Raw genomic sequence first — 27,996 nt, 5'->3', positions numbered from 1 at the left:
CGAAGAGAATTTTATACTGCTTCCATTTATATTTATTGACTTCCTTTCAAAATGCTTGTTTGTAGTGGCAAGAAAACCATTTGTTGTCTACACAACATGGAGTAACATCCGTGAATGTCATTTAGTCTAGGCAACCAGTAGTGGGAACGCCCACTAGCGACCTCACCGCCAGCCACTGGCAACATGCAGTCACTTGTAGTGTGAATGCAGCACAAGGCTCTGTTTAAACCTGGTATTAAGATGCGTTTTGGTTGATCGGATCACAGAAAGATGAGGCAGACACATTCCCGTTTACACCTGGAGTTTTAATCCATCTATTTTGTCCACTTTCAACCACTTCTGTCCCGAGGAGGATCTATGTGTGGGTAAATGTATGGGATATTTCGGATCTTTCGATCTGATGGACGAAATAAGCTTCTGAAATGTATATATGAACGTGACCAGAGAAAGCAGAATAACATACGGAGAGCTTCAGCTCAGCTCTTTTTCTTTTCCAGACTTTCCTTCGAACATTACTATTTGATTGAAATTCTATTTACAATTTTTGTTTGGTGCCAGCCCCACACTTCTCAGGTTTCTTCAGGCCAGTGTTCCCCAACCCTGTTCTTGGAGGCACACCTCCACACTACGTTTACCAACTCTTCTTAATCAAACGCAACTCAGCTCGTTAATAGAGACTCCAAGAACAGAAATATATGGGTCTGTCTGTGTCCTGCCGTACTACAAACCACACCCCTGCAAGTTATTGCTTTCGAATTGCTTTCGAAGTATGAAATTACAGCTGTTAGTAAAACATAAAATAGACTTGTGGTAATTATAGCTAAAAAAACCTACCCCTTCTATTAATTAATTTTACTGTAGTTTCATAATTAAAATGGTTTAAAAACAAACTTGTCACAATGATCTGAGTCAATTTTCATTCTGGAATGAATGTTTAAGATGAGTAGTTTATGAAAATTCTTAAACATATGCATTCAACTCAGAAATTGTTTCTAGGATTTATGGTTAAAAAATTATTAGCATAAATATTGGTAACAATTTGAGCGGTTGAGATACTCTAGTTTTGGCCCAAAAACTCCTTTCAGCAGGACAGTGGAATTGATGTACATTATGAAGTCCAATTACAAGTGGTCACAGGAGGTGTTATGACCTTTGGTGTAAATCTGACTTGCCTGACTACTTGTCGGCTCAGCTGGTGTGAACAGAGCCTTACAAAGTTAAGGGGTTTACAACACTAGCGTACCATGTTTTTTTATGTACTACGTTTTGGTTGAAAAACTTAATTTGTGACCATTAAAAAGTATGTTCTGTATAGTATGAATGAAATTCGGACATACTACATCCACCATGTCCATTGCATCACTTCGCTGCAATTTAGAATTTAGCCACAAGTCGTGGTACTTTTTGCCTATAGCTTAGATCCAAAATCCATACTTTATTCTTAGCTTGGCAAAGCTAGTTTGATGACTAAAAGTGAATTTTCTTTTTCCAGGTCCCAGCATTCAGAGCAAGACAGTGACCAACAGTCAGATGGATGAGATCGCAGCTAAGCTTGGGTCCCAGTGGAAGACGCTGGCAGACCATCTGGAGATGAGCGAGAAGGAGATTCGTGTGATAGAGGCTGACAGTGAGGATGTAGAACTACAGGCAAAGATGTTACTGGTGGCCTGGCAGGACCGCGAAGGCCCTCAAGCAACAATGGAGAGCCTGGTCACGGCACTGAACTCGGCTGGATTCAGTAACATCTCAGATGGTCTCACCGAAACCTAACTCAACAGCATCTCCTTCTTGTTCAGTTTTATCAATTTGACAGTGTTTGTTTTTGCTGTACTTCGATGAGTTTTTTTTTTAATAAATGGTCATTTGAATTTAACCTTATCGTTTTGTTTGTAAAATACACACACGAGCGCCAATGGCATGTTTATTTTTTTTCACTGTTTATGAAAAGCCAGTAAACAACTTATTACAGAGGTAAATTCTCTTTGATTGTATGAGTATTTCAGGACAGATAAGTTTGCAGTGGCATTTGTTGCATGGTAGTTAGAAGACAGAAGCAGTAATTGAGCATCAATACATCCTCTCAAAGTGCTTTGATATGGAATCCACATTTGATAAATACATTTCAGTTCAGTTAACAGATCCTTGTAAATTATCTGAGTAAACTCCTGATGATGTAATTAAGCATCCAAAACTTGTGGCCAAGAACATCTTTAGATACCAAGTCACTACTGCTCCTGTGGTGGGATACTGTCTATTGAGCATGAACACCTTTGTACAGGCTTAAAAAAATATTCAATGCATATATAAAACATTTAAAAAAAAAAACATTGCTCCAAGAGTCCAATAAAAAGGATCAGGTCCAGCAATCTACCATCCATAAAAGGGGAAAACACCCTTAACAGACATGCCACTTGTGTTGATGCATGAAGAGTTCAGAAATTAAGGTCATGTTTTTAAAGACACAAATTTATTTGCACATCTATACAGACAGTGCTTTGAAAATGGCAATTATGGTTTAAGTTTCTTCTGTGAAAATGTTACTCAAGAATTTCCAGACGTCGAGGGCCATACAGAAGGACATATGCTATATGCCAATCTCCACCACCAGACAGCTTCAAGATGTCCTCAGGGGTCACCACGCTGACCTTATCATCATCAAACTTCATCCATTCATCTGTTCAGAGAGAGTGAAATATCAATACTAGCTAGAAAATCAAAACACCTTGTAGCAGGGATATCCAATCCTAAATAAAACTAATCAAGGTCTTCAAGGGAAACTTCAAGAGAACGAACATCATTGGTTCTTGCTGAAGCTCAAACGTGCTGCGTAACACGAGAATGCACCTCAAATGTGCTCTGTAAGCTTCCGTTTACCATAACTAATGTGTTCGTTGATGAATGTTTATATGTAATGTTTATATGAATAAAAGCCGAAATTCAATCTGTTTATCATATAAAGCAATCGAGTCTCTTCAGAAAATTTTGACTAAACCACTCAATTCATATGGATTAGTTTTACGATCTCTTTATGAACTTTTTTTTGAAGTGTCAAAGTGCCAGTTGTGTAGCTGTAAATGGAGGAACAGAAAGCTTAACTCGCATAACTCATAACTCCATAAAAATAAATCAAATAATCAGTTACTTTAAGGAGCAATGTAATATTGTAATGAATTACTTGTAAAAGTCACATTACCCAACACTAGGAAAAACCTGGAAGAGCTGCCAAAGAATGCTATCAAGTCACATTTACAGTTCCAAAGGAAAAAATAAAGACTATGCAAGTACGTTTTTACAAATAATGAATGCAAAAACTTGACCTGACATCGACAATACTTTCACTACCTTCTTTCCTTTTAACCCAGGCGACATAGTGGCCAGATGAACTGGATCGGCCCTGATGCGTCAGAACTGCCTGCAGGTCATAGTAACCGCTGTTGTTGGAGCCCAAGTCTATAAAGAAGAAAAGTTAACTGCTTATAAATCCATCTGCACAGTAAACTTTCAGAACCATGTTAAAAAATTAAAAGAACAAAATCCTCAAGTAGCTTTGCAGCGAGTACTCACCTTCAGAAAAACAGAAAGGTTCATATTTTGTTTCCTTTGGAACCCCAACCTTCTGACTCACCTGTTAAATGTGAAATAAAATGGAAAACAAAAATGTTAGTCATTTTACAAATGGCTTTTCAAAATACCAGACGTGTTCAGTATGACATCACAGGGCACTTGCTTTCGGCTGCTGTTGCATCTCCAATTTCTTGTCTTCCTCCTCCTTAAACTTTGACCTCATAGGAACCATCTTCTCCTGAAGCTCAGGAGTACACAGCTCATAGACGTCCAGCATAAGAGGAAATTTTACATCCTAAATGCAGCAAAATTACACAAAATAAGTTATCAAATCAATTAATAGATATTTGATTGACAACACTTTATATAGCAAATCACTCCTCAGCTAAAGACCTACCTTAAGGACTTTGGCATTCACAGACTCTTTTTCTTTGTAAAAGAACCGGACCATTTGCACAGTAAGGTATGCCGGGAGACGGCTGATTTTGGACTTGAATGCAAAAACATATTAAGTGACTGTTCATGTTATTATTGTACGATAAAGAAAACACTCCACTGCTGCCACAAAAGTCAGAAATGCCAAAAGTTAAAACATACCGATTTGATATAGAGGGCATTTCTTTGTAAGGATGGGGAGAACTTTGTGATGTCCTCCTGTAGCCTCTAGATATAATGAGAGAAAGGTAAAGATTAACAGGGATTGTGAGCACTGGTTGTACTTCCTATTGACAGGACGTTCCACTCACCAATCGGAGTCCAGTGGCGAGATATTTGACTTCCTGGTTGATGAAGCAGCTAAGCTGAAGCTGGCTCTCTGTGCCTTTAGTTGGATCCTCATCCTCTGACTCAGTACATTTCATACTGGATACATAAAGGTTAAGTACCATAAAAATGTCACACGTTCATATCTATGGGACTGGGGGAAATTTTTACTCGTTCCAGGAGTTCTCAGACTACAAAACACAAAATTCTCATTTAATTGCATGAAGTCTGGCCATCCCCTCAATATATAATTATGGCTGCTAAGCATAACAGTGCAGGGTAATGTAATGCAGTGAATTCAAAAGAGTCAAGTTAACAAATAGTCAGTGGCATTATAGATAATTCCCTCAAAAAATAAAAGTCTATCATCCTCCACATAATAATTTTCTTTGGGAGGTAATTTCTCAGTGAACCATAGTAACTTAAAGTCCAAAGTATACTTTGACCGTCCGCAATGGTCTAAATTTTGGACTAAATCCAAATCAGGTTCTGGAGGTGCAAGGTGAGGAAATGAAGCAGGATCACAGGTAAACATTAGGGTTGGCTACCAATTGAATTTTAAAATTATTCTGATTCTGCTTATTGATTCCGATTCTTATTGATTCTTAATTTCAATTCCAATAAAGTAAAATAAAAACAAAAAAACATGATGAATGTGAATTATTTGAATATTGCAAAACATCTCATTGTACCTGAATACCATGAACAAACATCAACAGGCTAAAGAACACTTACACAAGGAACATTTGCCTATGGTTTAAAAATAACATCGCAAAAACTACCAGACTAACTAATATACATTTTATGCATTATTAAAAACAAGTAAACACTCAGTAATTAAAAAAAGAACAGAAACAAATTAGCAATCACACAGATAAATACAACTGAACAATGATTTAAATCAGTGTCAAGTGTTTCAATCAAACAGTTTTTAGGTCTTCAGGTACAGGAACTGCAAATCAAAATTTGTCCGTTCAAGTGCAAAAATATGCAGAAGGAACTCAAGTTCGGTACTGCGCACTATATAGTAGGGATGCAACAATACAGTTAGTCCACGGTTCAATACATACCTTGGTTTTTAACCACGGTTTTCGGTTCGGTTTGGTTCTGATGGCTTGTCACATCAGTTTTTTGCTATTCTATTCTTAGGCGACAGGAACAGCAAGAGGTTAAGGAGAAAAAATATTTCTTTATTGCAATACTCTTTCTTTATTTTACTTAGAAGACTTGAAAAACCTTACTTAAACTTAAAACTTTACTTAAAAAAAAACCCTTGTACACATTTCTAGTGTATTGTATAATATAAAATAAATATATATAAAGATTCACACTGGCAGCTCAGAGTTGTACAGCAGTATTTAAGTATGAAATTGAATGAATAAATGTAAAAATAAAACACTAATAAGAATCCATGTATATTTTATATTGATATTAATGTAAAGCTACTGTATTAAAAGTTTTTTTTTTTTGTCAAGAGCAGTGAGTGATTTTCTCTATGTCTCTTGTTGTTTTATTAAAATTAAAGGGATAGTTCACTAAAAAATGAAAATTCTGTCATCGATTACTCGCGCTCAAGTTGTTTTAAACCTGAATAAAGTTCTTTCTTCTCTTGGAAATAGAAGAATGTTGGAAACCAACCAGTTGCTGGTCTCCATTGTAGGAAATAGTTGATGGTAGCCATTGACTTCCATATTATTGTCTGGTATTCAACTGTCTGTGTTCAACAGAAGAAATGAATACAGGTTTGGAACAACATTAGAGTGAGCAAATAATGACGTAATTTTAGAGGTGAACTGTCCCTTTAAGGACAAGCGGCAGCATGTTCACTAGGCTGCGCTGCTGTCAATTTAAGACCTGCACGCATCTAATATACAGACACACATCACACCGATTTTACTTTCACTTTAGACATGACCGACTGTGTTTATGTAAACCTTGTGTGTATTTGACAGTATTAGCGCAGTAAGACGACTACTTAGTCCAGTAATCACGTGTTTGACTGGCTTTTAGTGCGCGCGTTCAGCGCATGTTTACAGTGTATAAGCACGTTAATTAAATGTTTAACCGCCCAACAAGGCTTTAAAATGCATGCAAATAATTAACTTTCGGGATTGTGAATAACTATAATGTTCCATGAGTATTACTCGCTGACACCAGCATTGCAAGCGTGGCTAAACACCCCCTAACTTTAGTGCATAGTGATTGGATATTTGCTCATATCAGCGCATAGACTCACAAGCACACTCAAACAGAGCCTAAATAAACTGAGAACTATTTCAAACGGAGAGAAATAAAAATAATTAAATAAATGCAAAACCGAACAAAAGGCAATTCACAAGCGCGTATTGAACCTTGAATGCCATACCAAACGGTTAAAAATTATATTGAGAATAGTGGCATCCCTACTATATAGTATGAGGGGTGGCTTTCTGTACGCAATTTTTAGATGTGTGCGCAGCACAGACTCGATTAAAGTCATTAAAATGCACACAAAAAGAATCGATAAGAGGAAGCATCCAATTACTGACGTTAAGTATCTGATTCCAGAATTGGAATCAACTTTTGATTCCCAACCCTAGTAAAAATTGAAGGAACGAACAGGGGGGCATGCAGTTTATTAAGCTAAAAACAGCTGACTGAGAGAGCACATGCTAATATAGACTTGTACAACAGGCACTTATCAAAAGGATACGTAGTTTCAATTTCAACACCAAAAAACTGATCAATGAAATTCTTCTTTTTTGTGGCGGCAGCAGCTCCACTATCACTGTCAGTCTGTTATTCGACCAAAAACATGCACACAGAGAATATATATTAATTATTTGTAAAATAGTTTTTTAGTTTCCAGACAAATATGATAAAATGACCAATTTTTTTCACCAATTTCTCTACATTTGCGTAATGAAATAGTTTGAATATATTAGGGTTGTCACAGTACCAAAATTCCAGTAGTCAGTACCAATATCAGTAAAATTTCACGTTGTCAGTACCAATTTCGATACCATAGCAAGAACTATTTTATTATTTTATTGAACTATTTGAAAGGAAATAAATATAAATTAATAAATAAAAGTAAGTAAATAATACATTTTAACAGCACGTAGCCTTCAAATGTTTATAAGTAGACTGTTTATAAAAAGATAGAACCAGTGTCAGGTCTATTAGTTTGCATTTACACTCTAAGACTTAATGTACATCTACTTTGAAATAAAGTATCAGATTGCTTTGTCCCATCTGTTGCTACAGTTATATCACTGTCAATCATTGCGGTTTCGTATTCAATCGTGCAATTAAAAACAGATGTAAATCCAGAACCTTTACGGTGTACACTCTTATCAAAAAAGTATCACTATTATCAAAAAAGCGGTGTACACTGCACTGTGAATCCCTTATTTAAATTGTGTTTACACTTTGTTGGAAATAATGACAGGATTCACGAGCGTGTCGAGCAGATTCTGACTCTGATTGGCCATTGCGCTCAACAGATACGCCTGTGATTGGCTATAATAATCAACGCTTCAAAAACCCGTTGTAAACAAAACCTTTGACGCTCTTCACAGAGCGCTTGCACAGATCATCAGCAGGTACCAAATATCCCCAGTACTGAGTACTACAGGTACTGCAGAAATGCTGGTATCGTCATTTTTTTAAATGTCAGTATCAACTTGGTACTGAAGTATCGGTACTTTTGACAACCCTAGAATATATAGTGAAAAAAGTTTTTGGGAGACAAAAAAAAAAAAAAGAAAGTACCTCAGGTGGGGTTTCTAATTCTTCAGGTTCTAATTTCTGCTGAAGGACCCGCATCATCTGGACCCAGCACTCATTGGCATCCTGAGTAAATGGAAAAATACATATATACAAATGTTCCAATATGACGGAAACTATACTGATTAAATGTATTCAGCTAAAAACATGTGACCTGACCTGCTGAAGGTACTGGCCCTGGTCTCCTTTTTCGGCAAACTGTGGGAAGGCCATGTGCAGGAACTGCAGCAGAATGATGGGTGGAATGCTTGACGAGGTCTTATCCATGGACTCATACAAATCACGCAGAGCTAAGTGAAGAATTAACTTGATCAAACATGTGCTACAAAAAACTGTAAGATTCAGTATGGCTACACAGCTTGACTTTTTTAAGCATTACTCTTGAGCAGCAAGCTTGGACATACAGTGCATCCGGAAAGTATTCATAGCGCTTCACTTTTTCCATATTTTGTTATGTAATAGTCTTATTCCAAAATTTATTAATTTAATTATTTTCCTCAAAATCCAACAAACAATACACCATAATGACAACATGAAAGAATTTAGTTTGAAATCTTTGCTAATTTATTTAAAAAAAATTAAATTAAAAATCATATGTACATAAGTATTCACACCCTGTGCTCTTTGTTGAAGCACCTTTGGCACCAAATTACAGCCTGAACTCTTTTTGAAATTTGGCGCTACAAGTTTGGCACACCTATTTTGAGCAGTTTCTCCCATTATTCTTTGCAGGACCTCTCAAGCTCCATGAGGTTGGATGGGGAGCGTCGGTACACAGCCATTTTCAGATCTCTCCAGAGATGCTCAAATCGGGTTCAAGTCTGGGCTCTGGCTGGACCACTCAAGGACATTCACAGAGTTGTCCTGTAGCCACTCCGTTGTTATCTTGGCTGTGTGCTTAGGGTCGTTGTCCTGTTGGAAGATGAACCTTCGCCTCAGTCTGAGGTCTAGAGTGCTCTGGAGCAGGTTTTCATCAAGGATGTCTCTGCACATTGCTGCATTCATCTTTCTCTCGATCCTGACTAGTCTCCCAGTTCCTGTCACTGAAAAACATCCCCACAGCATGATGCTGCCACCACGCTTCACTGTAGGGATGGTTTTTGCCAGGTGATGAGCAGTGCCTGGTTTCCTCCATACATGATGCTTGCCATCAGTGTTAATTTTGACAGCAAATTTTGATTTAGTTTTAGTCATAGTATTTTGACTAAAATGCCATTTAGTTTTAGTCATATTTTAGTCACCTGAATTGTTTTTAGTTTTAGTGTAGTTTTAGTCGACTAAATCTACAGTAGTATAAGTCTCCTAAAATCTAATGAGTTTAGTTAAATTGTAATACATTAAGCATTTAAACATTACATAACCGACTGTCACTTGAACTGACATTTTGTTTTTGACATTAAAAATACACGAAAGAGAGCTCAATTCACTTTTTTGTTTGTTTTTTTAAAAACATCTATACAGTTTTTATAACTTTGTATTTCTGTTTTAGTTAGTAGGTAATATCATGTTAAGCTAAAATAAGTGTTTATTTATTTTTTTAATTTCAGTTAACATTTATTTAATTTCAAGTAATGAAGATTTTTTTAATGGTTTTATTTAACTATTATAACCCTGATACTTTATTGAATATGTGTCAAATACTGGTCTTTCCTCCTGACTATGAATTAAATGGGAATTCAATTAAATACGGTTTACTGTGCAAGCAAAAACAAATATATAATGCGTGACTTTTAATTATAAACAACCTGGAAATACACATTGACTCTTATTTTGAAATTATTTTGAAATTATTTTGGCATACTCCAGATGGGCTGTCATGTGCCTTTTACTGAGGGGTGGCTTCTGTTTGGCCAATCTACCATACAGGTATGATTGGTGGAGTGCTGCAGAGATGGTTGTTCTTCTGGAAGGTTCTCCTCTCTCCACAGAGAAACGCTGGAGCTCTGTCAGAGTGACCATCGGGTTCTCTTGGTCACCTCCCTGACTAAGGCCCTTCTCCCCTGATCGCTCAGTTTGACTGGGTGGCCAGCTCAAAGAAGAGTCCTGGTGGTTCCAAACTTCTTCCATTTACAGATGATGGAGGTCACTGTGCTCATTGGGACCGTCAATGCTGCATAATTTTTCTGTACCCTTCTTCAGATCTGTGCCTCGATACAATCCTGTCTCGAAGGTCTACAGACAATTCCTTGGACCTCATGGCTTGGTTTGTGCTCCGACATGCACAGTTAACTGTGGGACCTTATATAGACAGGTGTGTGCATTTCCAAATCATGTCTAATCAACAGAATTTAACTGACTCCAATCAAGTTGTAGAAACATCAAGGATGATCAGTGGAAACAGGATGCACCTGAGCTCACTTTTGAGTGTCATGACAGGCTGTGTATACATGTGAATTTTTCGTTTTTTACTTTTAATAAATTTGCAAAGATTTCAAACAAACTTCTTTCACACCGTCATTATGGGGCATTGTTTGTAGAATTTTGAGGAAAATAATGAATTTAATCCATGTTGGAATAAGGCTGTAACATAAAATGTGGAACAAGTGAAGCGTTGTGAATACTTTCTGGATGCACTGTACTGATACTAGAGGTCTACACCGAACCCAAAGAGACCCATAATGTGCTACACGGAACTGACCCCGACCCGTCTATTATTTCAAAAGCTGGACCCAGACCCGTGCAGATCCGAGAAATGCCAAAAATGTAGTACCCGGAACCGACCTGGACCCGTCTATTATATGATAGCTGGAACCAAACCCGGCGGGAAGACACAGACCCGACTGTCCAAACTGCTATTAGCAGTTCAATAAACAAGTTGCGAAAAAATATAACTTTGTCTCAGCCTACCTAAAGCCGTCGTCTCCCTTCCTTGTACCTGATTGTGAAGCATTACAATCCTTGCCAAGAGAAAAGTTCTATCCATTTTATTCCTCTCTTGTTATTACTGTAAAAGTCCACTTTATGTCACGGTGACGGATGACAAATGCGACTTTGCAGATTTGCATTTCGACTCGAGTTAACTCCCATAATAACTTTGACTGTTTGCCCTTTTTAACTAATAACGATTGCTCGTTCGGTGCCATGGCCGCTGACGTTAGCATTATTTATTTGCTGTAATCTCTGTGAGCCGAGTCTGACCACCAAAATTTTAAGATTAAACAAGACGGCTCATTCATATTATTTTTAAAATCATTACAGTCACTGCGGAAGCTCGGGTTGCCATAGAAACATGACACGCGCTTGAGACTGCACTTGCGCGTTAGCTGGAGCAACATGAAATATGAGCTTTTTTTTGGGGTCCCGGGTGCTCTGTGAAGACCTCTAACTGATACACAGTGAAAGTTCATCACCTGCTGTGATGTACTGGGAAGGTGCGTTAGCTCCAGATGACCGCAAGGCACCAGAGTACCTACAGATGGAGGCAAATTACCACAAAAAAAAACACATTGATGTTTTATACCACATAAATCTCTGAACTTGATATGAAGGACATGCCTAAATCGTACCTCCTGAGAGCACCTTTGAGCTCAGGCACAGAGCGTAGACACTGCACTGTTGCATTCATGTAGCATGTGTTGCCCAGATTTGTCAATCCACATGGCAACTCCATCTGAACATGACACAGATAGCAGAATGATTTCACAGCTATTGGCTTGTTTCTGTGATACCTGCTAAAATGCTTAAATAGCAGATCGTTCTATTATAAATACCAAGATCTGTTGGCTGAAATCTTACCGCAGATGCAAGCTGCTCCTCCGTCATGTCCTCCACAAACATGGGTCTTACTACAGGCTCTTCAGGGAGGGCATCAGCAGAGCCCATCATCAGAAGAGTCATCCCCTACATGGATCAAAATATACATTTAGCTGAAGAAAACTCACATTTAAAAGTCAACATGAAACAGTATTTGCAACACCTATTGCACTTGGGTAATGTGATGCATTATTCTACAGAGGAAACGGAGGAAAAACTTGATTAACAATAAAAATAAGAATAAAACAATTGTATTGTATGGTATGGTATGGTAAAATGTATAAACGATCACATTTAAAAAATAAAACACTTTTTGGGATACCATAAAAATAACCTGTACCCCATCTGAATTATATAACAATTAGGCCATGCCTAATTTAGTTATCATTAAAATCGCGCGTGATTATCACAATTTTGAAAACTTGCGGTTAATCCTGTCCAGTCAGCGTCAGTCTGGTGCAGGCAGCGCGCAAGCTGTTTTTTGAATGAGAAGAAATGGCAGAAGGCAGTGACAGCGCTGGGAGATTTGGTCCTAAAAGGACCAAATCTGAGGTGTGGTCATATTTTGGCTTTAACTAAAGTCCTGAGGGAAACTTAATCGAAGATGGTCACCCTGTCTGCAGAACATGCCAGAAGAAAGTCTGTAATAGGGGAAACGCCTCAAATCTGCGAACACAAGGCAAGCGGACTTCAATACCAAAACTACATCTGGTATTACTACCACTCACGCTAGCCACTTCGGCGGTTGAACTATAGTTGAATTATAGTCTTCTCAAAAGCCATCTGTTATAATCGCGTTGCGCACATAGACCGTAATTGCGCATTATAACCAGTGTTGGGAATAACGGCGTTATAGATAAACGGCGTAACTAACAGAATCATTTTTTTCAGTAACGAGTAATCAAACGAACTACTGTTTCTTCCGTTACAACGCCGTTAGAGTTACCGAGAAAAAAATTCCGCCGTTACTATAATTGAGCTCACTGAAGCGGTTTTCATCCGAAAAACCTCTATGTCAGTCGGACCTGCAACGTGTGTGTGCGCGCGCCAGCCATGCGTGTTGGGGGGTGGGTTAGGTGGTACACATAACTGATGATGATTGGTGGGTGGGAGACAATGTTGAGGTTGAGTTCACACACACACACACACACCTATGACACACACGCATATGCACATTCAGCGATGGCAAGTCTGGAAGTATAAGCGCTACTTTTCCCTCGTTGACGTGAAAGGTAAGAATGTTTATGTAACGTGCAACTTATCCCCAGGAAGAAAGAGTCTCTCCACGTCGGTGGCAAATTCTAATCTAATGAAGCACCTCACATCACATGCTGCCACAAAATTAGTGGCTAAAAACCCAGGTGATAACGCGAGCTCCACTACCAAAGAAGTAGTACTGGTAATATTTACACATTATTCTATAGTAGGTCTACTGATAATATTTACAATAATGTATTGAATCTGATTGGTTTCTCTCACATTGTCCCACAGCAACATTACAATAGTGTACATTAATGTACAATGTTTTATAATAATTTATTCTATTTAGTGTCCAATTCATTCATTTAATATATTTAATATTGGGGGCATCCAAGTTATTTTACATATTTGAACATTTGAAGAAAAAAAAAAAAGTAACAGTAGTAACTAGTAACTATAATTCAATTCAAATTTATTTTGTATAGCGCTTTTCACAATACACATTGTTTCAAAGCAGCTTTACAGAAAGTATACTAGAAACTATAACTAATTACTTTTTTAAAGTAACGTGCCCAACACTGATTATAACCAACCACACATGTTTCTAATAATCAGAGGCGTTCAGATTAGCCAGAGTTTTGTTCAGAGCGCACTCTCACTGAAATCTGCACTCAAATCATTGATGAACGTGCGATGTATGCAGGAGATTAAGTCATCATATCGTGGTTGACTGTTTTTGTTCTATTTCAGCAGCGAAAATAGTTTCTAACAAACAAAGCAGAACCACAGCGCATCTGGTATGACTGACAGTGTTCGAGATTTGCGTATTTAGGGACCGTCTTTAAAGTTACATACATTGGTATTAGAGCCCGACCTATATATCGGCGGGCCGATATTAGGCTTTTTCCAAACTATCGGTATCTGCATTTATGATGGCCGATAAATGAATATAAAAAAAAAAAAAAAAAACGGCAGAAACACCGCTCAAACACATTAGGGGTTGGCGTTTCAAACACATTGAGTGTTGGCGTTTCATAGTTGGTCCACCAGAGGGCACTCTACAACGTGCCGGGTTGGCAACACCAGCTGATCCAGATGAGCTCTGCATTCACAACACAGATCATCCGTGAAGTGCATGTAAATTGGCAACGAGACATACATTGCTTGAATAACAATTAAAAAAACATCCCCATCAGTTCTCTTAACTCAAATAACATGACAAAATTTGTAACTGCTAAAATGTGTAACTGCCAAGTCCAGTTTTGCTGTTACATGTAAGCCAAGAGAGCTGGTAATCACGTTAGGTTGTTACAGTTGACTGACTAAGTTGAACTCGGACAATGTGACTGAATAAGATGCATTTCTTTAATAGTCTGACAGTTTGACAGCAAGAGACGCATCATCTCTCCCCTGCCTGTTATTTTGAAAAAATGTACATATTTCTAAATTATGACTTATCATAGACGCTAACCACAATGCTAGCTAATGCCATGGCTATCAGTGGGAGACCGCTAACATTAATGTGCCTTGGAAATCACAACAAACTTATTCTGCCTAAATAAAGTAATGATTACTGTATTTAACTACTATATTTGAAGTTCCAGTCCCTGCATTGTAAATCGTAAGTTAAGCACGTGAGGAGTGAACGAAAGTGCGTGACTTCGTTCAGACGCTGCATTAACAAATAATGGATTTACTGCATCATCATAAGTAGTAGATTTTAGAAGGCAGGCAGCAAATGATGATTGAAAATGGTTTGTTGTAGCTTGATGGATAGAATTAAAAGAGTGCATGTAAAGGGATAAGCAAGTTGACATTGTAATTATAAGGTAGCTCATATTTATACTGTATACAGTTTATATTTTGCTGTTGTTGTTATTTATCAGAACTTCTAGAACTTAACTGAATATTTTTTTTTCCAGTCTAGCTCAAAGTTATATTTATAAAGCTTACCACATCTATTAATACTGGTAACTTTGATTTTTTGTTTTGTTTTTGTTATTGTGTTTTCGTCCAAATGACTTTAAGTTTCATATCTTAAGTTTGTATTTTTATAAATTTTATTTATCAGAACTTTAATATATTTGTATGTTCCTCTGTTCTGTTGTGACAATAAAACAAACATGTTTATTTTTAAACTGCATTATCATATTTTAGAGAGGCTGAGTTATCATGAATAACTACAAATAACTAATGTATAAGGGAAATCTGTTTAAGTGTTTTTTACGCGTTTCTGTTATTTTATTTATTTATTTTTTAATATATATATCGGCTGATATATCGGAATATCGGATTTTTAAATGACCAAATATTTGTATCGGTATCGGCCTTAAAAATCCTTTATCGGTCGGGCTCTAATTGGTACACACGTTTCTAACTTCAATAGCATTTGAAGAGAATGACGTACAGTCATAAAACCAGCTGTAAAGTGTTCATCTAGGTGTCAGGTATGATGCACACCTTTTGGATTTTTGATATTTAATAAAATAAACTGTCAAATTATATGAAAATATGGATATGCATTATTTCACTAGGATACTGTTTGGGCTCGTACACAAAATATGCTAGATTTTAATGTGCCATAGCTGATAGAACACTGATGAGAATATTACTTGAGTAATATATATATATATATATAATATTAGAGATTACATTTACACCAAATTATTATTTATGTGTTATGTGTTGCTATAGACCAATTTACTGTTTGTAAACATACAGGTTGCGTGCGCAGCTAGGTTGCAGAAAACCAGGGGGAGATGGCGTTTACGTATAGAAAATTACATGGATACGGTACAAAATCATTAGATTTAAAGATTATAGGTTATTTATAGATATATATTTATAGATGACTAATTATAGATTATTAGATGTTATTTTCAAAATGTTGTCCGCATATTACAATAGTTTGTCACCCAGTGATAGGGCTGTGCGTGACAACCGCACCACTGCGGTGGCTGAGTATCACCTGCGGTGATCGGCCAAAACACTTTTTATTGTATGTGAATGCTGTTTTACGTGAATATTACAACCCCAAATCAGAAAAAGTTGGGACAGTATGGAAAACGCAAATAAATAAAAAAAGAAGTGATTTCTAAATTTACTTTGACTTGTATTTCATTGCAGACAATATGAACACAAAATATTTCATGTTTTGTCTGGTCAACTTCATGTCATTTGTAAATATGCATCCTTTCCTGTCATTCAGACCTGCAACACATTTAAAAAAAAGTTGGGACAGGAGCACTTTAGGGCTAGTAATGAGGTAAAATGGTTAGATAATGATGTGATTTGAAACAGGTGATGCCGACAGGTGATTGTAATTATGATTTGGTACAAAAGCAGCATCAAAGAAAGGTCTAATCCTTTAGGAGCAAAGATGGGCAGAGGATCGCCAGTTTGCCAAAAAATACGTGAGAAAATTATTGAAATGTTTAAAAACAATGTTCCTCAAAGAAAGATAGGAAGAGATTTGGATATTTCACATTCAACAGTGCATAACATAATTAAAAGATTCAAGGAATCTGGAGGAATTTCAGTGCGTAAAGGACAAGGGCGCAAGCCTAAGCTGAACAACCGTGATCTCCGATCCCTCAGGCGGCACTGCATCAAGAATCGTCATTCATCTATAAGCGATATCACCACATGGGCTCAGGACTACTTTGGCAAACCTTTGTCAAGTACCACAATACGTAGTTACATCCACAAATGCCAGTTAAAACTGTACTGTGCCAAAAGGAAGCCCTATGTTAACAGTGTCCAGAAGCGCCGTCAACTTCTCTGGGCTCGGAGGCATCTGGTATGGACCATCACACAGTGGAAACGTGTACTGTGGTCAGATGAATCAGTATTTCAGGTATTTTTTGGGAGGAATGGACGCCATGTGCTCCGGACAAAAGAAGAAAAGGATCATCCAGACTGTTACCAGCAACAAGTACAAAAGCCAGGGTCTGTCATGGTATGGGGTTGTGTCAGTGCCCTTGGCAAAGGTAAATTGCACTTCTGTGAAGGCACCATTAATGCTGAAAAGTACAAAGAGATTTTGGAGCATAATATGCTGCCTTCAAGAAGACATCTTTTCCAGGGACGTCCATGCATATTTCAACAAGACAATGCAAAACCACATTCTGCACACATTACAAAGTCCTGGCTGCGGAGGAAGAGGGTACGGGTACTTGACTGGCCTGCCTGCAGTCCCGACCTGTCTCCAATAGAGAATGTGTGGCGCATTTTGAAGCGCAAAATGCGACAACGAAGACCCCGTACTGTTGCCCACCTTAAGACTTGTTTGCAGGAAGAATGGGACAAAATTACACCTGAAACACTTCATCACTTGGTGTCTTCAGTCCCTAAACATCTTTTAAGTGTTGTGAAAAGGAATGGCAACATTACAAAGTAAATGCTTTACTGTCCCAACTTTTTTTTTAAATGTGTTGCAGGTCTGAATGACAGGAAAGTATGCATATTTACAAATGACATGAAGTTGACCACAAAACATGAAATATTTTTTGTTCATATTGTCTGCATTGAAATACAAGTCAAAGTAAATTTAGAAATCACTTCTTTTTTCTTTTTTTTTTGCGTTTTCCATACTGTCCCAACTTTTTCTGATTTGGGGTTGTATGACACGAGTGAAGCACAAACATTTATTTCCAAATTAAATATTAGGTTTGAAATTAAATGTTACATCACAGCCATGGAAACAGATATTCATGCTGAACGAGAGAGGTAGGCTTTGTGAGCTGAGCCAAATTTAAGCTTTGCCTGCGTTTTGCAATCTGGTCACCCGATTTTCCACGAATTTAACAATAGGCTTACTCCATTTTATTCTCTCCAGTCGGCGGTCGTGCCGGCGCAATCGGCTCTCTTTTTTTCTTATCAGTGCCAAAGAGACTCAAATAACTCTGTCGTTTTTTATCATTCAGGCAAGTGTTATACATCATTGAACATAAAAAAAATAGAAGCTTAACAGATTATAGTCACAATAAAAACAAAATGTTTTGCTTTTTGCAAAATAAAGAAAACAAACATGATGCGCGATCTGCAGCCTCTCTCTCAAAGACGTTCATTCAGTCTTCAGAAAAGGAACTCTAGCTTAGTGAATAATTGTCTCACAAACATAAGACATATGTCTAAAGAAACGTTGAGGTCAGGTTTTAAACAATGTAAACCAAATCGAAAACAAATATGCTGTGTTTATGTAATCTGGTTGAAAAGTGATAGATGTCAGTCTTTCGCAAGTCACTTCATTATTCGCTAATGCGACCACGGAGCACGCGCTCTTTCAGATTCAAATACTGACGATCCACGCATCAACGGCCACACATCAACTCATACAAACACGTGTAGTGAAGCGCTGTAACGTTACTTCAGCTACATCGTTTTGACATGCGTTGAGCAGTAATCCTGGATTTTTTCTCCTCATGAAAAGCTGTTCATTTCTGAAAGCAACGGTTTCAGGGCTGATTGTAAGGTAGGCTTTATTCTGTTAAGTTTATTCTGTTAGCATCTGTGATTATTAAACGCACAAAGACCGTTTAAATATGAATCCTGCTGCATGTCATACACGCAAGACTGTTTAGACAAGATTTATTTGGCCTGATTTTGGACAGATTATAACGTGTTTATTGTAAAAGAGCCTAGTGTCACATCAATAAAGCTTTTATTCGCAAATGTCTGCTCAGATGCTATAAATATAGTACCAGTCAAACGTATTCTTCTTCATATTGATGTTTAAATATTATAGCCTAATGTTATTTTTTTTATTTAATATCAAAGTTTGTTTTAATCGCGTTAATAGCGAGTTTTGTAGAAAGTGAATTGATTTCATTAAAGTGAATTTAGTTTTGTATAAATTGTATCTTAATTTTAATAATTTATTATAAAAAAATTAGCATGAGACTACTTTCAAAAACAAAAAAAAATAGTACAAAAAAGTAGAAAAAAATGCTCTTAGTAATTTGTATCTTGTTTCTAGTCTAAATATTTAAACATTCTTAAATCAAGATGAATTGACTAGATACGTACAATTTTAATTAAATAAGAAGAGCATTTTTTGCAGGTTAGTCAAATCTTTTGATCATTTAAAATATAATAGGCCTTTTTTGACTACATTCTAAATAAATGATTCTGGAGTTTTGTTGTAGAAAGTGAACTGCTTTCTTTACAGTGAATTTCATTTTGTATACATTTTATCTTAATTTTAATTATTTATTATTAAATTTTTAAGCATGAGATTACTTTCAAAAACATTTTTTTTGTACAAAAAAAAATGTAGAAAAAATGCTCTTAGTAATGTGTGTCTTGTTTCTAGTCTAATTATTTAAACATTCTTTGATCAAGATGCATTTACTAGCTAAGTACAATATATAATATATGTCCTGTTGCTCTCATTCACACACCTAAATTAAGCTCATTCATTATATGCGGGCTATTATGTTCTATTGTCCTCTCAGGAAATACTCATCATTCATTAGATATCACGCCTCCTCGCATACGGGCTTTGTGAAGAAAAACTGTCTTACAAATTTTAGATCAGTATATTGTTTTATGTGAATGAGTAGGCTCAATGATTCTCACACCAGTTTAAAGCAAAAACTCTTGGCAACAACTACCATGAGTCAAAAGTCTTGTGGACACATATGTATTGTGTTTTGAGGCCTTCATTTTAAAACAAATGTTTTTTGTTTTCTCAAAAACCATGCATAAACATTTTTCTCTCAAAAATACACATACATACATGTACATACATATTGCTCACATATTATGGTAGCCCAGTTTGTGCTGAACACAGTGTAACTACACTTTTGCCATTAATGTGTTTATAAGCAACTGAAAAAAACACAAATGTCAGAGCATGTCAAAACTTCTAAAGGGCCCCAAAACAGCTCAGACTCCTAGGAGTTAAACTTATAAGGTGTGTCAAGTTTATGTTTATAGCGCATTTCATACACGCCAGATATTTTTAGTTTGGCTTTCTCTTGCAGCGCATAATCAAACAAAGCCTAAAGTTCTAGAACCTGCAGAAGATAAATTTGCTGTTCACAACTTTTACTACAGTTATTAGTTTTGGTACATCAGGAGAAAATTAAGATTTTAGAAAAACAATGCTCTCTGTCCTGCTCGTGTACATCCCTTTCAGCGCAAAGCGGCATATATGAGCACCTCTGTGGGGAAATATAAAACCAATATATTAACTAATATTTAACTTTCTTATATAACTTATAATACAATTTTTTTCTGATATTTATTTAAATGTTTTACAGGCTGTAGTATTGTTTCACTGACGGAAAATGTCAGGGCTTAAAAACTGAAAAAAATATCAATCGGTTCACTCCGAGCAGAATCGATATTATAGCGTTTCCGTTTTTGCGTTCCTCAATAAAAATTACTGTTCCGAAAACGGTTTGATTTGAAAAAATACCGGTTAATAACGTTATTTTAATTTAGCCTATACTTTAAACAAATATGTATAAATAGACTTATTTTCACTCAATAATAATATAACGCATGGTAATTAAACTTGAATATTTGTTTCATAACATTTTTAAAACCACAACAGAAATACATGCATTAATTACAAAGCATAAACAGCGGACCTGTTTTGGAGCGTTAGACAATCGAAAGTGGCCTCTTATGCCTAATTCTTTTCTGTTGTAAGTGCTATATAAATAAACGGAACTTGAACTTCTAACATCACACTCTGATGTACCGTATTTCTTGGCACACTTGTTTTACGCGTATTTGTCACTGGCACCTATTGTTGCGGGTGTATTGTTGTAATTTAAAAGTCTAGACCCTGAATATGAGATGAACCAGTTTGTCCTAAATTCTGAACAATACGGTAATTTAATTATGTACTTTAGTTTTCTTTGTAGTCGTTCATTATGAAGCACCATGGTCCTGGAGGAACAAGGTTTTGTTTTGTAGAGGCTGCATAGAACTGAAATGATAATAAAGCTACTCTGAAGTAGCAAAGTTATCAATAAATCTTAGCAATCATTTTGTATATTGAATCGGAGTTGAGGTAATAAGAATTTATTTATACGATTTATGAACAGCTGTAACATTTACATTGTTTTTGGAAGTTTACCAAAACCTGAAGTCACACGATTTGCTGCTACGCTAGTCAGTCAGGTGACTGGTCGCTGTTCTAGTCATGAGCGCGATTGACCATCAACAAACGTGCACAACAGGACCACAAACATGTATTAAGGAACTAATTTGAATGTTTATTTTAAGTTGTACTGTTGGATAAACTATTCTGGATCTTATGATTCCATATTTAATTATTAACCACTGAATTCTGATTACAGGACAACTCTTTAAGTACATTTTTTGAATCTACCAGAAAATAGATTTCGCCACATACTTACATTTTTCAACTTGATATTTCCCCACTCATCATCCTGGAAAACAAAAGTAAAATAAGTCACATAGCTGCAATAACAGAGCAGAGGACAGCAAATATGAATACTCTCCATTACAGATAACCGCCACTACCTTCAGTGTTCCTCCTTTCACCATGACTTTCTGTCTCTCTGGCTGAACCCCTGTTAGTGCGAAAAGCTGGGCTTTGAACACCATGGGTGGCTCCTCTGTATTTAGCTCCACCGCATCAAACTTCTCCTTTCCCCATTTCACATTCACTAAAATATTCAAACAAAGAAAAAAAAATCAAGACATAAAAAAAATTAGTGACACAGCAAAATTATTCAGTACCACGCATCTACACATTGCGGACAGCCTATAGAAAGAAAAAGTTTACGGTTTTAAAGCAGGGGTACTCAAAACCATCCCAGGATTCTCCCCACCCAGTACTGCACAGTTTAAATGTCTCCTTTGAATTAACTCATCAGTAGAGCTGCAAAACCTGAGCTTGCTGTTTCCAACTGCCTTTTTTCAGAGGCCGTGATTTCCACAATTATAAACATGAGAAATCTAGTCATGTTTATATTTAAATGTTTAAAAATGCGATGTACATTTATAATACTACATTAGTCAGATTATATTGGTGTTAAAACTACAAAAAAACACAGCTGAGAGGGTGTTTCTATTACAGCGCCTGAGGGAGTGACAATAAACATATCTTTCTCTCTTCTGACAGCCGTAATCAAGCCCACTATATTTTTTCCCTCTTATGGATAGTCGTAGAAACATTATTGTGGATTTTTCTTTGCTATAGAGTGGTGCAGGTATGACATCACTTTGTTGGCAAAAATGTGGAAGTGAGTTAGCATTTTAGTGCTTTCAGTTCTATTGTCCCGAAGTCAATGGTTTTTTTTTAAAATGAGATTTTGTTTAAATGGCTGAAATAAGGTCTGTGGTAAACAAACTTAAGACACTTTCACATTTTATGCTACGGCATAAAATACAGTATTACCCCACTCAAGATTTTTTTGAAGCCGTTACGCGTCTTGAAAAAGCAGTTGCTAACAAGTGGCTAAATGGGACTAGAGGCTGTCGAGGAGATTAAACGTCATCACGCCAAACAGGTAAAATCAGTCTGCTTTTACAGCCTCATTATGCTCATTATTGTGCTCTTACACCGATCAGGCATAACATTATGACAGGGGAAGTGAATAACACTTATTATCTCTTCATCATGGCACCTGTTAGTGGGTGGGATATATTAGGCAGCAAGTGAACATTTCATCGTATAAGTTGATGTGTTAGAAGCAGGAAAAATGGCCAAGCGTAAGGATTTGAGTGAGTTTGACAAGGACCAAATTGTGATGGCCAAGTTGGCAGCGTCAAAGCATCTCAATCCAATCGAGCATCTGTGGGATGTGCTGAACAAACAAGTCCGATCCATGGAGGCCCCACCTCGTGACTTACAGGACTTAAAGGACCTGCTGCTAACATCTTGGTGCCAGATACCACAGCACACCTTCAGGGGTCTAGTGGAGTCCATGCCTCGACAGATCAGGGCTGTTTTGGCAGCAAAAGGAGGACAAACACAATATTAAGTCATAATGTTATGCCTGATTGGTGGATAAACTTCAAACATTCTGGGAAAAGGTTTTTAGTTTAAAAAAAATTAAAGTTGTCGGAAGCTTAGTGATGATGACATTGAAGTCGAGCGACGTGTAGTTTGTTTATAGCTTAACTTTAGCTTTTTACTTTTGGTAACTGCATTTAGACTTCAAAATTCATAAAAGTTGTGTTTATCTATGAAAATTATCTTGATGGATAAAACGTGCAAGTATCAAACTTGTGTTGATCACAGAGCTTATTTTTGCGATAATCGGAAAGCCTATGGAAAAATCCTATTGAGTTTTTGTCGAGGGAACCAATGAAATGCTAACTGCCGGTTGGCCTACAAAGTGACATCATACCTGCACAACTCTATTGGAGCAAAAGTCTCATTCATCAGGACACTAGTAGTTAACCATCCATAGCTATGTTTCCAAAGTTGCGTATTTAACTTGCTCGTAAAATTAGAAGAATGCATAAAACATTTGCGAATGAAGCAGCGTTGCCATCCCATGTATTCAAGAGAACATAATCATCACTTCCTGGGAAGTTGGCGTAAAATATCTGCAATAAAAATGGAAGTTGCTGCAAGAAAGAAACTGTGGCTCTTTTTTCCTCCATCATAAATGAATTGTGTCTCAGAGAACGCAAACGAAACACAATAAAATACTGTCATGTTATCTTGCGTTCTGATGCCATCAGGTCCATAAGGGAAACATCCAAAATGTGTAGAACTGAAGAGACTCCAGGAACAGTTTTAAACCACCTGCTTTAAAAGAGACCCAAAAGTGAACATTCAATCTTCTACTCACCTTCATGTCTTTTGAAACAATTACATTTTTATTTCAGCTTAAGTGGAATATTTTTAGCATAACATCTTGAAACTATACACTTCAAAGAGAGAGAAAAAAAAACCTTGGAATACAGTTGATTATTTTTATGATGCTTTTTCGCCCCCCATTTCTGAGGTTTGACAGCCCCAGTCATCCTAGGGTGAACTGTTCCTTGAAATGTTTGTTTGAAACCCCATTAACACAACGGACCTATGAGACTACACACAAAACATACTAACCACACGAGACACTACAAAAAAATTACACATGAAAGATTTATCACTGGAAATCCATAGCAATGAACAAGTAAATCTACCACACCAGATATGAAGCACGATGGATACAAGCCATGATGCATCAATTTTCATGTCTACAAGCTGTTCTATAGCCAATTTTACAAAAAAAATATAAAATGTAGGCATAAAGTCCGTCCCTACTGTTCAGTAGTACTGCATATTGACTGAAAGTACAATAAGTTTTAAAAGGCATTTAAATAAAGTGTGAGCCGCCTAGCCGGCATAACATGCTGCATCACTAACACTCAAGTCTGAACATTTACATTTCACATCATAAATAGCCATATAAAAAACGCAACGCCCTAACACAAGTCCCACCAGAACGCTTGTTATGTGACTTCTGCTTCTTGTTTAGCTTTCTCTGTTTTTAAACAGAAACCACCAACTGAGGCCTGAAGCTAATGTCTCATGCTAACGGCGCTGCCTCTTCTCACACATCTCTTATAGTTTAAAGACGAACTATGATTTATGTAAAATCATAGTGTGAACAGACCTGTAAATACGGGCATCTTTCTGTTTGCTTGTCCTTTAAACAGCTCTACTCCAAAGGCCGGATTTAAGTCGGGATGCGGAAGATTTGTGTCTTGTAACTTAATTCAAACGGCAGCCCACAATGACGCTGCAACTGCATGATGACCAGATCGATGAGCTCGGCTAGCGACTAAGTAAACCTCGTGCCAAATTACTATGACGAAGGCTTTGGTTATGAATATATTACAAGGTCTTTCAGACCTGTCACAGTAAAACCCTTATTCATGAATAATATTAATTCCATAATGCTGACTTTGCGTGGTTATATCTTCCAATTGCAAAGACTTGGATAATGAATATTAAAAACCAAGCAGTCCCACTTAGTTCACTGCGCCATTCGAGGGAGACTGTTTGACGGATAAGGATTTTAAAAAATAATAATAAATAAATAAAACTGGCAAAAAATGATAATTTGAGGGCTACGTATTAGAGTGTTGTGTATGAAATGCAATAACACAGTGGTTCTCAAGCTGTATCCAGCTGCAGCCCCGCAGCACACCAGGGGACGTTCAAAGCTCAAACCGGTGCGCAACGTTTTGCTACGGTTTCCGGTTGAACGTCATGTTTCCTGGAAACGGTGTGCAACGGGTTTGAGATGCGTTTTCTCTCGTTTGGTGGGTGCGTCAAATATGTCAGTCCAATCAGCAGCAACATGTATTTAAACCACGCGGTATTAAAGAGACAGCTCACACAATGGGTCCAAGTAAAGATCTTTACAAATGTGTCCGCTGCAGCTCAGTATACACGACAATTTAAGGTATTAGAAGACATGATTGTCGTAAGAGTTTTATATATATATATATATATATATATATATATATATATATATATATATATATATATATATATATATATATATATATATATATATATATATATATATATATATATATATATATATATATATATATATAATCAACATGATCATTTATTTATTTATAAATTTAGCTTAATTGCAAGGCAAGTTTATTTATATACCAAATTTCATATATGGTAATTAAGTGCTTTACATAAAAATGAGAAAGAAAATACAAGCTATTAAAAAAGTAAGAACTAGAAATAAAATAAAATAAAATTACCAGGAGATTAAAAAAAAAGGTTCATTGAATGGGATTGGGATGTTGTCTTTTATTCTGGACGGTAGGGCAGTGCCTGCATGTATTTGTTCAGGTTGTATTTTACTGACTGAGAAATATCTTTGGAACACATTCATTTTTTTTGATTGATCGATTTGAATTTGGTATTCAGACTGATATTGAATGAATGTGAACAAAATTGATTTGCCATACTTGTAAGTGTGTGTTCATTTAGAAAGGTGCACCTATAGGGATCTGTGAGCTTTAACTTTTGTACAATCTTTTCCATATTGTACATTTTTTTCATTGATGTTATTTTTCTTGTAATTGTTTATTTGAGGGTTTACAAGGAATTTATTCCCTTTTCTATAACAAGTAAACAGTCGGCTGACATCACAAGAAGTCTTGATTTATTTTATCTGTACAAATCTTTAAATTTAAAGTATCTCAGGCTCCCTAGACGAACCTAGTGGTCCACAAAATTAACCTACCTACTGCACAAAGGTGTTGCAGGTGTTACACAAAACTTGGCGAGCCAGCCAGGAGCCTGGTTGTACAGATAATTCAGAACGAACTTGATAAAGGGGTTTACTGATCTAGTTTTAGAAATGGAAGTATACAGTGCACACTGAAGGCATTTGCATCCGCAACGCTGTGATAATCAGTGGTCTCACTCACACTGAGAGCGATGAAGAAGTGCTGATGGCAGATTATGGCTCAATTGAACGATTCATTCGTATTGATGATCCTGAAGCAGCAGGTGAAGCGGCAGGTCAGATACCTGTCTCTTCTTTTATACACATATCCTTTTCAATTATTCTTTTTATTATATCCATAACCTGAATAATCAAGGATAATCAAAATAAATATCTCTTTCTCTGCTTTCATATGTAATCTAGAGATGATTGTAATTCTGTGTGATTTCATACCTTTATATATTTAGTTTGAGGATGATTTTGTAGTATTAAAACTAGTCTCCCCAGATGCTCTGGGTTGACCTCCATGCATGGCTCCCTCTCGCGATAGTTATGACGGAGTCGTTGTTTGGGTATTGAGTGTTCTCTAGATAAGCGGTCATAATCCCCTGACATTAATTAGAGTGTGATGCCCTAGTGCTTGTATGTGTGTGTGTCTTTACAAGTTCTGTGCAGGTTTGTTGGAGCTATCTGATCGGGGCCTGACCCCCTCCCGACAGGCAGGCGCCCTTTACGACGTCCGAGGCCAATCTCACCCTCCTGGATAGGATGTTGTGACGAGCATCCCGACTAAACTACGCCATTCCGGCATATCTATACATGTGTGACAAATGTTTAGACTTTTAGGTCTCCGTAGCGAATTAAGGCTTAGGCCATCTGTTATTGTTGATGTAATCAATGTCCTTGTAACCAGTATAACTGGTGGGGCAAAATTCTCTGTGAGTTAGAGTCTGGCCTGCGATTCCACTAGAGACTCTGGCGCTGGCTTCTGCTGATGAAACTGCAAACTATTCTTCAGTAAATTTATTTAATTAATCTAACTCTTGACTCCTGGTCTTCATTCAACATATCTGGTCTCTGGGTCTAAAACTGTGTCCCCAACAATCCTGAGACTGAATTTCACAAACAGCTCATCGTTGAATTCAGACATGACTCAGCAATGCAGTCATTAGAACCTTCTCTTACCTGTACTTTGCAGAGCCCTACCTCTTCTGATGTCACTTACAGTATTAAGTCCCTTACCAGTGTATATACACCTGCAGCCAGCAGCAGTGCAACACAGACTTTCATTGAAGGGCTACGAGAAATCTCAAAAGTAACAGGCAAGTCCATGGAAGAGCTCTTGCAGCAAGAGTTAGCTAAACTAAAAGCCTCTGCTGTATCACTTCCACAAACTGAGTTCACAGCTAGTGAGTCTGATCATGAAGGTGATTTGAAAAGAATAGTGGAGTCAATGCAGACTACGACATTAGCCCCACGTGATGTCACGCCTTCAAATGAGTCAGTCCCCCTCCAGACAAAGTCCAATGTTTCTCTGCCACAGCTTGGTGCATCACTTTCAAGGCCTAATGCTGATGCAGGCGCACCATTAAAAATAACAGTGGGTGATGTGACTCCAGCTGAAGTGCAGCGTTTAGTCGTGGAGCATATTGTGAGAAGTGACGATACCCCTGCACATTCCCTTGCTTCTATGCGCTTGAGACCCTTCTCAGGAGATTCCTCATACTCTGCTAATGAGATAGACTATGATACTTGGCGCACA

At 37.0% G+C, this 27,996-nt stretch overlaps 2 protein-coding genes across 2 annotated transcripts in view; one reads left to right on the top strand and one right to left on the bottom strand.

Moving 5' to 3' along the window:
* The window catches only part of thoc1 (THO complex 1), a 31,022-nt gene extending 29,155 nt beyond the window's left edge, over positions 1-1,867 (top strand). The window contains exon 21 of the mRNA XM_079820039.1: positions 1,493-1,867. Within this exon, the coding sequence (XP_079676165.1) occupies positions 1,493-1,770 (278 nt within the window). The 3' untranslated portion in view covers positions 1,771-1,867. The remainder of the gene's footprint in view (positions 1-1,492) is intronic.
* usp14 (ubiquitin specific peptidase 14 (tRNA-guanine transglycosylase)) lies at positions 1,866-25,186 on the bottom strand. The gene is made up of 16 exons (XM_079820040.1): positions 24,645-25,186; positions 21,550-21,695; positions 21,423-21,455; positions 11,830-11,934; positions 11,601-11,704; positions 11,445-11,503; positions 8,254-8,384; positions 8,080-8,160; positions 7,019-7,101; positions 4,311-4,425; positions 4,162-4,227; positions 3,962-4,054; positions 3,728-3,859; positions 3,565-3,625; positions 3,343-3,450; positions 1,866-2,674 (listed from the first exon to the last, which is right to left on the bottom strand). Exons 1-16 carry the CDS (start codon positions 24,658-24,660, stop codon positions 2,538-2,540), a joined length of 1,470 nt encoding a protein of 489 aa, XP_079676166.1. The 5' UTR covers positions 24,661-25,186; the 3' UTR covers positions 1,866-2,537.
* Positions 25,187-27,996: the final 2,810 nt, after the last annotated feature.

The sequence above is a fragment of the Gobio gobio genome, assembly GCF_949357685.1.
Source record: "Gobio gobio genome assembly, chromosome: 6".
NCBI lineage: Eukaryota > Metazoa > Chordata > Actinopteri > Cypriniformes > Gobionidae > Gobio > Gobio gobio.
The sequence above is the reverse complement of the archived record's forward strand: the minus strand, read 5'-3'. Positions and strand labels throughout refer to the sequence as shown.